Source organism: Phaseolus vulgaris, chromosome 2 (genome assembly GCF_051622355.1).
Source record: "Phaseolus vulgaris cultivar YP4 chromosome 2, ASM5162235v1, whole genome shotgun sequence".
NCBI lineage: Eukaryota > Viridiplantae > Streptophyta > Magnoliopsida > Fabales > Fabaceae > Phaseolus > Phaseolus vulgaris.
In genome coordinates, this window is record NC_143499.1 from 37,896,616 (window position 1) to 37,907,604 (window position 10,989).

Sequence of the window (10,989 nt, forward strand, 5' to 3'; positions counted from 1 at the left end):
ACTGAATCACATTATGAGCAAAATCAAAGTAATTTACACTATGTAGTAAGGTTAAGAATCTTGATCTTGAAAATATTTTTCAAAGGAAACATATTAAGGAAGTATTTTTAGCTTTGAGAATTTCACACTGAAAATTTTGGTTATTTTTTTTATTCATCAAGGTATTTAAACACATAAATCATTTTACAAAACCAAATTTGGTATAATAAACCAATTGAAAACAATATTAATGAGATGTTTCAGAGATTAAAATAGTCCAATTAATTATTTCAATCAGTTGAAAAACAATTTAATCAGTTAAAACCTTGATAATTAATTAGAAATAAATTTAAAAACTAGTTTATAAATTTTTATTAATAATAAAAACTAGTTTAGATATCAATATTTTTTTAATTTACAAAATAATATATAATTTAGTTAATATAATAAATAATTTTTTTTTCTCTAAAACTAGTTTTCATTGAATAATTTTCTTGTAGGGTCACTAAATATATATAATAATTATATTTCCGTTCCATTTAAAATTGCTTTGCACAATAAATATCAAATCAATAATAGAAATATTAATAACATTATTTTAACATTTTTTCTTTCTTTCTTATATTTTCTTTTCTTGGTTGAAAATTATTTTAAATTACAAATTTTAATAAATATTCATTTAGGGAGAGTGTCTTCCAATCTAAATGTAGAATTCATCAAAAAGTATATTATTATTCTCTCCTGAATCATCATAAAAAAAATTATTAAATAAGTTTTAAAAACAAAAATAATTAATTATTATATTAATTAAGGTAGATATTATTTTATAAATTAAGAAATTATTGATATCTAAAATATTTTTTATTATTAATAAAAATTTATAAATTAATTTTATTGACTATTCAAGTTTTAATAATCAATTATTTTAGATTTTAAATTAATATTTATAATTATTAATTTAAAATTTAAAGTAACTAATAACTAAAACCTGATAAGTAATGATAGATATTCATTTAAAATTTAGTTTATAATTTTTTTTAATAAAATTTATTTTAAATAACGATAATTCTTTTAATACTAATAATTTTTTAAGTTTATAAAATAATATATAACTTAAAAATATTAGTAATATAATAATTAATTATATTTTGTCCTTAAAAATTATTTTTTATTAATTATTATTTTTAGTGAATATAAATTTTTTAAGTTCACCACTATTTGAAAATAATAAAAGAAAATACAGTACAGAGACTGAAAATAATAAATTCAAAGTAAAAGAAGTCTGAATTAGTTGATAAGTGCAGAACAGGAGCTTACATTGACTCAGAGTATTACCACATATAAGTAAACACAAAAAGAAGATGTCATAATTAATTATGCAGAAACAGCTTCGTTTGAACAGGGCAATGTGATGTGGGACAGTAGTAAGTCTTGAAGGGCGCGTCTTTGACCATCTCTTCTTACTTCTTCTCTGTTCAAACTTCTAAACACAGACTCTTCTCAAGCTAATCACCACCGTTCCTAACATAGTACACATTTTTTTTGGGTTTATTGTGTAATTTGTTGTTGGACCACCATAATTATCTAGTCCTTGTTCAATAAGTCCATTCCTTGTAAAAGGGTGTGTTGCTGTGTTGATGTTAGTTAACTAAAGATTAAGCTAAATTATAATATATAAGTGCCTCACTATCATCTAAAACTCACTTTCTCATCACAATTTTCATGAAATTGAAAATAAAAACAAGTGACAGAAGAATAACAACAAGAGGAAATTTCTGGGCCAAAAAATGCAGCATCATTCATTGACTTGCCTCTCCGGTCTTTCCTCCATATATCCCAACGTACCACACGTTTAAGGCTGGTGGCTGGAGAATCACTCACTCTTTCTTTATCTGCCTAAAAGCTGTTGCTATCTTCAGCTTTTTTATTTGGAATTGATGACCCTCACATGAGATTCTATTCTAGCTAGCTCCATTGTAAGAACTGACAGAAGAAAAGAAGTTAGAAAATTTGGTGGCGGTATAACTCTGAGTTGACTGCTATTTCTTTTGGTCAATTTGCTTATGGACTTGAAGGTTATAATGGAGATCAACTAGTGCTTAAGAGGGGCTCTGGATTTGGGATATTAAAGTGCATGTGCATGAGTGAAGAGGAGGGCCAACATGAAGCAAGTGATTTCATCTTTCAGGTGTTTGTTTCTTCTTTGTGCAGTTTTGGTGCTTGACTTCATGGTCAAGGTTTCTGGCAACCAAGAAGGTGGGTGGTGGTGACCTTCTCTGAGCTTCCTTGGTGCTTGTCTTGATGCTTTTTTACTTGATTTTACTGTTTCTGTTATTGTTGTTGCTTTGCAACTGGCTCATGTTTGATTGAGTAATAAAACTGGAGGAGTTATGTAAACAACAATTAGGAGCATAAATTGAAAAAAAAGTTAGAGGACGAAATTGAAACCAATCTTTATTTTAGAGAAGAATTTTTGCCTCTTAAATATTTCTATGGTGTGTTGGTGCTCTATATGACTAGCTTCGGCTGTTTGTAGGTTGTAAAATGTTCTTGAGGAACTTGGATTTCATCTTTATACTTCCTTTATTTCTCAAGATTTCATTCGAAATACATGTTTGATTTTGTTTCACTCCTGTCTATTTAATATATGAAGTGTGTTTAATTGCACTTGAAAATTACATCTGTGACAGGTGATGCCCTGGATGCATTTAAGGGCAATATGAATGATCCTAACAATGTTCTTCAGAGTTGGGATTCTACCCTTGTAAATCCTTGCACATGGTTTCATGTTACTTGCGATAATGACAATAGGGTGATCCGTGTGTAAGATATCTATGTTATTTTTACTTGTAGTTTTGTGAAATTTATCATAGGTCCTAAAATTTCTCTGTTCGTAACAGAGTGTGCATACAGTGAAAAAAGACTTTTCTTTTTTTTGTTAGTGATCTTGGAAATGCAAACCTTTCGGGTGAGCTCGTTGCACAACTTGGTCAACTCCCAAAGTTGCAATACTTGTAAGTTAAGAAATGGATATGATATTGATGACTGAATCCGATGAAGCAAGATTATTCTAAAAGTCAATATGATAACTATTATTCATAAAATTCCTGACAGTTCTTATATACTTGCTACTTTATGTTAATGATATGTTTTGAAATGAAAGAACTGGGTGCAACTTAGAAAATTCTTGGTTTGGAGATTCAGAGACCGTCATGCATGAAGAGTATTCTTATCACAGAAGTAACATACTGAATATGTTGTTGAAAGTTGAAATATTTCTGCACTTTTTCCTTCACATCTTTAGCTTCAGACCTCTCCCACAGATGATGGAAGTGAGGAAGTGTGTATCATATTCCTTATACTAGTGTAGTTGACAACCTTTAGCATGTTATGGTGTGTACTAAACCTAATTTAGCTTCTGTTACATGATAAGACTAAAGATAGAGCTAGTAATAGAAGGTTGGAGTGCACTGATTCAGATTATGGTGGTCATCTTTATCAAAGATCTCTTTTCATATTAACTTTTATTAGATTTTTTAACCCGTCATAGCATTGATTCAGATGAGTTATGCAATTTTTAGTTATTCACTGGATCTTTCTCTGCCCAAATCTGAATATCTTTCTTTTGACAGGGAACTTTATAGTAATAATATAACTGGGAAAATCCCAATTGAGCTAGGGAGTTTGACAAACTTGGTGAGCTTGGATCTTTACTCGAACAAAATTACTGGTACCATTCCAGACGAATTGGCCAACCTTAAAAATCTACGTTTCCTGTATGACATGCTTTCCTTTATCTCATATCTTTAATCAGCAAAACTTATTTAAATCAGTAGCCTTCATAACTTTTCTTTCCTACATATGATATTCCTCTATCACATTTGAGTTCCAACACATCTTCTTGCTCAAGAGAATAATTACTCTACATAATCACATGAAATAGATGCTAATGAACAAGTTATTGTAGCACACACTCACTACACTTGCTACTTAATGATTGTTTGTTGTCTTGTTTCGCTACTCTTCCGTTATTGGTTTAAAATATGGAAAACTAAATGGCTCTGCTCCGTGAATCAGGCGTCTCAACAATAATACCTTGTCAGGAAAAATTCCTATGCGTCTGACCAATGTCGATAAACTGCAAGTGCTGTGAGTTTTACTCCTATTTCTAGATACATTGCTATACTAGCATTGTGTTATTTTATGTCTAACCTGACACATGGTCATTGAATCTAGTGATTTATCGAAAAACAACTTAACAGGAGATGTCCCAACCACTGGTTCTTTTTCCTATTTTACTCCCATCAGGTTGGTACAACTTAAATTTGTTTGTTTCCATAAGCACACTGGGAGAACCACACTACAACGGTTAGCCAACAACCATTTGGTTCAATGGATCCATATGAACCTCACATTAGAATCCCATAATTTTTATGTGGACACATTACTATTACTGTTATATTTACTATATTCATATATACTAATAATATTATGAGGGGTGAGATATCAAAATTTTATTAACCCATTTATCTGTCATTACAGTTTTAGGAATAATCCCCTATTGAATTATAGTAGCCTTCTATATCCACCAGCTTCAGCACCGCCACAAAGTCCTCCAGGTTTGTTGGTATCTGTTTTATGATTGGTAATGAACTTAAGTTTTCAGAGAATAACCTGACATAAAAATATAGGGTCAAAATATAACTATTAATGCCCTCTCAATCATTTTGGTGGTATTTACTTATCTTTTTTTTAACATGATGCATCCATTCCATATCATTCCTACTTCAAATATTTCCTTCACCCCTCTGATAATTGATAGGTTACAGGTATTTCCCCAACTGCTTATTCTGTAATTTTAAATGAATTTTGCCACCGAATCTTTTCATTCTGTCAAGTTTTAAGTTTATTGAAAAAGACAGACTTGGTGTTATTGAACAGTGATCTTTGATGGTGTAGATACCTTAAGCATAACCTCTGCATGTTTAAGTGTATAGTTTCTTAAGGTGCATGTGCTCATGATCTTCTGCTGAATCAGCAGAGGGTGAAGCCTGGAGTGTGGAGGGTATACTCTTGAAAGAAGTATGCTAGGAAGCAAAGTTTTGGAACTGAGTTGTAGTTTCCCATTTACTTCTATTAATCCATGTAGGTAACAATAACCGTGCTGTTGGAATCATTGCTGGAGGAGTTGCTGTGGGTGCTGCATTGTTGTTTGCAGCTCCTGTAATTGCACTTGTTTATTGTAAGAGAAGGAAACCACAGGATTTTTTCTTTGATGTTGCAGGTCGGTTGATTAAAAGAAAAGATGGTTTGCATACTGATCAAAGCTGCATATGATAGTCATAAATAACTGATTTTTGTGTGTCCTTCACTGGCAGCTGAGGAGGATCCTGAAGTTCACCTTGGTCAGCTTAAAAGGTTTTCACTGCGGGAACTACAAGTTGCAACAGATACCTTTAACAACAAAAACGTTCTTGGTAGAGGTGGATTTGGCAAGGTTTATAAAGGACGCTTAACAAATGGATATCTTGTAGCAGTAAAAAGACTCAAAGAGGAACGAACCCAGGGTGGGGAGATGCAATTTCAAACTGAAGTGGAAATGATCAGCATGGCTGTGCATCGAAATTTGCTTCGCCTGCATGGTTTTTGTATGACACCTACTGAACGTTTGCTTGTGTATCCTTTCATGGCTAATGGAAGTGTTGCTTCATGTTTACGAGGTACCCTTACTAGTCTACTCTATCATAGAGGATTAATGTGATATTAGAAGAACCTTTTCATTTAGCTAAATCTATTTCTCAAGTTTAAAAAAAAAATTCTAGTTTATATCCTTTTCTGGTAGCTATGCAAGCCCTTTCACTTCAAATTTATTGCAAGCTTTCTTACTTATTCTTTGTGAAATAAAAAACATGTATGTCTGGCATGTTATATCAGCTGCTTAAGTTTGATCCTAACTGAATTTGATTCACACATTCATCCAATTTTGTTTGACCACATCATTTAAGGTGGTCACAACAGAGAATCCAAATCTGCTTTTCTGCTAAATGGCAGAATGTTATAATTTCTTCTGTTAAATTTCAATGTGTTTTCAAATTAAAAATGCTTTTATGCATATATATTGTATTTCTGTAGATCGTCCGGAAGCACAGCCACCACTTGAATGGTCAAAACGGAAGAGTATTGCTCTAGGAGCTGCTAAGGGGCTTGCTTATTTGCATGATCATTGTGATCCAAAGATTATTCATCGTGATGTGAAAGCTGCAAATATATTGTTGGATGAGGACTTTGAAGCAGTTGTTGGAGATTTTGGTTTAGCAAAGCTAATGGATTACAAAGATACTCATGTTACTACTGCGGTACGAGGTACGAGGTACTATTGGCCATATAGCACCTGAGTACCTCTCAACTGGAAAGTCTTCAGAGAAGACTGATGTTTTTGGATATGGTGTGATGCTTCTTGAACTAATAACTGGACAGAGGGCTTTTGATTTAGCACGACTTGCCAATGATGATGATGTTATGTTGCTTGATTGGGTAGGTATTATGTTTGCAAAAAACTATGCTGTTATTACTTCTTGTTCAATTATCAGTCACGTGTTTTTTTCCAAAAAAATGGAAGTTGAAGATGAACTAGTGGAAGGAAATAATATTCTTGAAGGAAATACGTCTGCACTAAATATTCTTCTTTCAGCACAGAATGAGAAGTTCTTGTTTATTCTTCCTATATATTAGCTGAAGTTTTGAAACCTCTCTTTGTTGCTTCTTCTGGTTTTGGTTTTGTTGTAAAACTACCTTGGCTTTGAAACAAAATACATAATTGCCATGTATTCCTATTTCTGTTTTAGATTCTCGAACATCATCTTCTTAGTAGATTTTAGAACACCTCATTAGCTATGCACTGAAACTAACACCAATGTTTATTGGTTTTTGTTGGAAAATGACATTATTTTGATCGCAGGTGAAAGCACTTTTGAAAGACAAGAGGTTGGAGACACTGGTGGATGGAGATTTGGAGGGAAGTTATGAGGAAGAGGAAGCAGAAGAGTTAATCCAAGTGGCCTTGTTATGCACACAAAGCTCCCCTTTGGAAAGACCAAAGATGTCTGAGGTGGTGAGAATGCTAGAGGGTGAAGGTTTGGCAGAAAAATGGGAAAAATGGTGGCAAAAAGAGGATACAATCCAACAAAAGTTTGACCCCTCCAGTCTCCACCATGCTTACTGGCCATTATCAGACTCAACTTCAAATATTCTCCCAGATGAACTGTCAGGGCCTAGATGATTTTTTGATAGAGAGAAACTTTTAAACAATGAAAGAAGCTGATATCAAAGGAAGAGACAAAGCTTCAAAATGTTGGTTTAGTACACTATATAGGCTTTATTAAAAAGTTGTTTGAGTTATACCTATTTTGTGCATAAAATAGTTTATAATCATTCTAAAAGATATATTTCTTTCAAATATTATTAAGAATATTAAGATATGAATTTTTTGAAATGCTCTCTTTTAATTTTATGATTTGAAAACTTTACAAATCAATACAATTGATTCGTTTTAGTGAAATCATTTATTCAAATTGTTAAATACTATCAAGGTTCAAAAATATTTAAGTATGATTAGAAAGCCGTTTAAACACAAGTATTGAGTTTAGAAATTGTATGACGTGATGGACTGTGTATCACGAGAATGAAGACTAGATCATCTAACACAATGAAGATGACTAGAATTTCTAATGTGTTTCATTACCAAAAATCGTCTAGTATGATGCAATCCACTTAGAATGTTTAACAAGTCTAACATAAAGAGATGGTCTAATATATTTAACACAGTTTGACCGTCTTGTACATTTACCATCTAGTACATTTAGTACAGTAAGACTCTCTAACAAGTTAATTAGTGTGAGAGTGTCTTACATATTAAAATTATAGACTTTGACTTTACTCCTTTGAACACAGTAACCGTCTAATGAGCTTAACTCTGAGAGATCGTCTAACTGTTTTAATATTGTAGGAATGTATAGCAGGTTTAATGTTTATAGATCATCTAGTGTTTTTATGTTTAAGTTTACACATGAAGTAACTTTGTTAAAAATCTTAACACATCTTACAATGTTTTTTTATCATCAAAACTCGTACTCTTTTATTATGAAACTGTCTAATAGAGTATTATGAAACTGTCTAATGGGTATTAGATCGTCTAGCATATATTAGATGTCTATTATCTTAACAATTTTCTTTCGTTTGAATGTCATGTTTGGTTCTTTGCATCCTCTTTAATCACAAACAATAATTTAAACCTAGGTATTATAGGCTACTACCATAACACATGAACAGGAGGACCCTCTATTTCTTCCTCACCACTACATCAAGTTTCTTTTAAACCGTGATAACCCACATGTTCTCACCTTCAATGCAGATAACTCATATGCTCAATACACAATCATTAGGACTTGCATGTATATTTTTGTACTCCAAACCCATCAGACATAGTATCTTCTTCACTTCATAGTTACGATTAAGTAAGGTGTTTTGTTCTGGAAGCATCTCTCTCAAGAACTACAACAATTTAGTGAAACTTCTATCAGCATCCATTCCTTGATTTTAAACTGAACAATTTTGAATTTGTTAAGGGTCATGTAAAGTTAGTGCATCCTAGGTACAATTGTTGCTCCAAATCAAATTTTAAGGAATCATACACATGATCTCTTCCCAAAGTTTCTTTACCCACATCATGTATCATGCCCTATAAATGATTGTTCATCCATTCTTCATAATTTTGTTGTTGTTCCCACTATAGCAGGATTGTCTAATATTTCTTCGTGTAAAGTCCATATTGTATAACTCTTCACTATACCAAGGAAGAACAAATGATCACATATTTTCCCCAAATCCTAACGTATTTGATTTAGACAATGAACGTAACATTGATAGCTTTTTCATTTTGGCAAGCAGACCACAAGAACTCATCAATTTTCTTTTCATACTCTTCACTAACACGACGTTCATTCATCCAACTTCGCTCTAACCATGAAAAATAATATACAAATGACGCTTTTGATAAATATTGCGAAGAAGCTGACATTAAGCACAAACTTAAACTATCATACACCTCACAACAAAATGGTGTAGGTGAGAGAGGAAAAATAGAAGCATCATGGAGATGATAAGGTGTATGTTACATGAGAACGAATTACCAAAGATGGTGTAGACAGAGGTTACAAGCATTGTTGTATTTTTGTTGAACAAGTTACCCAAGTTTTGAACAGAAAACTCCATTTGAAGATTGGCTACAAACCAAATTTCCAAATTTTGAGAATCTTTGATTGTGTTTGTTGTTCTTATGTTCCACAAATTAAAAGGGACAAATTTGACAAAAAAGGTTGAATCTAAAGTTTTCATTGGATACAGTAGCATATCAAAAGCTTACAAAAAATTTCAACCACAAAATGGAAAAATTCTTGTGAGTAAAAATGTAAAGTTCATAAAAGATCAACATTGGAATTGGGAGGACCTAGTAAGAAATCAACTTCCAGAAGCTCCACAACTCATTAATAATGAAGTTGATGAAATTTGTGTCAGAGGAAAAGATCTCCATTTGATATTTATCAAAGGTGCAATGTGGTTGTCTTAGAACCTGCTGAATTTGAAAAAGCTAAAAAAATATGAAAAGTGGATTAATGCTTTGAAGGAAGAATTAAAGATGATTAAAGAAAATGACACATGATCGATCTCAACACACTAAACTAAAGGCAAATGGTTCTATAAATAAACACCCGGACATATTAATGGTTATATTTGAAGTAGATTTTTCAAAAATATTTGCCATTACGTGTCTTATTCAAATCAGAATGCTACTTACCTTGACTACACACAAATGTTGGAAAATTTACCATTTAATGTAAAATTTACATTTTTAAATGTTATTTACAAGATAAAATATTTGTAGAGCAACCAATCTCAAGTCAATTGACAAGAAGTTGGTTAAAATAAGTCCATGTATGCAGGAAAACAAAAATTAAAGATCAAAGTACAAATATTTTAACAAAAACATTCCCAAAAGTCAAATTTGAAGCTTTAAGAAATAAATTAGGTTTTTACCGCTATTGAGGTAAAGAGAAGATTTATTGAAACTGAACCTAGAATAACTACAACATAGATATTTTATTCAATTTGTTTTATATTTGGTTGTTTTGATTTAATATCCATTTACTTTCTAGCTCTATTATATTTTATGTCTTAGTTCTTTTAATTTATTAAGTGTTATTTCAACAAAAAAACTTCCTCCCATTAAAACAAAAAAAGTAACTGAATGCAAGGGTAAAAAACATGTTAATAATAGAACTTTAGTCAAAGGAATGAATTTACCTGAGCTTCATTCAAGTATGGTAGTTAACATTTATATTTAGCAGCAAAGTAATCCAGAAAACCTGACATTTGGTGCAATTAGGAAATAAAAAGATAAACTTTACATGTACCCCAAATCAAAAGAAACTACCTTTAAACTAAGACCATGGATTTCACTGAAAGAGAGAAACAAATCAAGAGTGGTGTAATACCATGTACACAAAACTGTGAATATGAAAAAATGTTAGATCTTAAAAGAAAATTGATGCCCTTTTTTTTCAATTGATGAATGTCAAATGATTCCCACAAAATTACACACCTTAGGTCATTGTAATACGTAAATCATCCTCTAAATCTTATATTATATTATTTAAGACCTTCCAATTTTTATTCAAATACAGAAGCCTTATTAAACACAGACTTTAATAACTTTTTATTTACACTTTAATTTTAACATTTTAAAAATAACCTTTTATGTCAAAATTCAAGTCTTAAACTTATAACCTAAATATGTACTTTCATACAAAAAGGTGAGTAGTAAAAAATCAAATAAAAGAAACTATCAACCACGTGATTGGCTAGCATAAGTGGTGTGTTTGTTTCTGCCGGCAACTTCTCTCGTTAAAAGTATCATAAAGTGACCAAATGCTACAAACCTGTGATGCACCCCGC

The 10,989-nt window shown here is 31.6% G+C and overlaps 1 protein-coding gene across 1 annotated transcript; it reads left to right on the plus strand.

Moving 5' to 3' along the window:
- Nucleotides 1–1,625: 1,625 nt before the first annotated feature.
- LOC137811830 (BRASSINOSTEROID INSENSITIVE 1-associated receptor kinase 1) lies at nt 1,626–7,471 on the plus strand. The gene is given in 12 exon segments (XM_068613686.2): nt 1,626–2,235; nt 2,670–2,802; nt 2,922–2,993; nt 3,612–3,755; nt 4,057–4,128; nt 4,216–4,287; nt 4,522–4,598; nt 5,129–5,263; nt 5,358–5,699; nt 6,112–6,335; nt 6,337–6,513; nt 6,938–7,471. Coding segments are annotated over 12 exon segments (1,863 nt in total). The 5' UTR covers nt 1,626–2,141; the 3' UTR covers nt 7,259–7,471.
- The last annotated feature ends 3,518 nt before the right edge of the window (nt 7,472–10,989 follow it).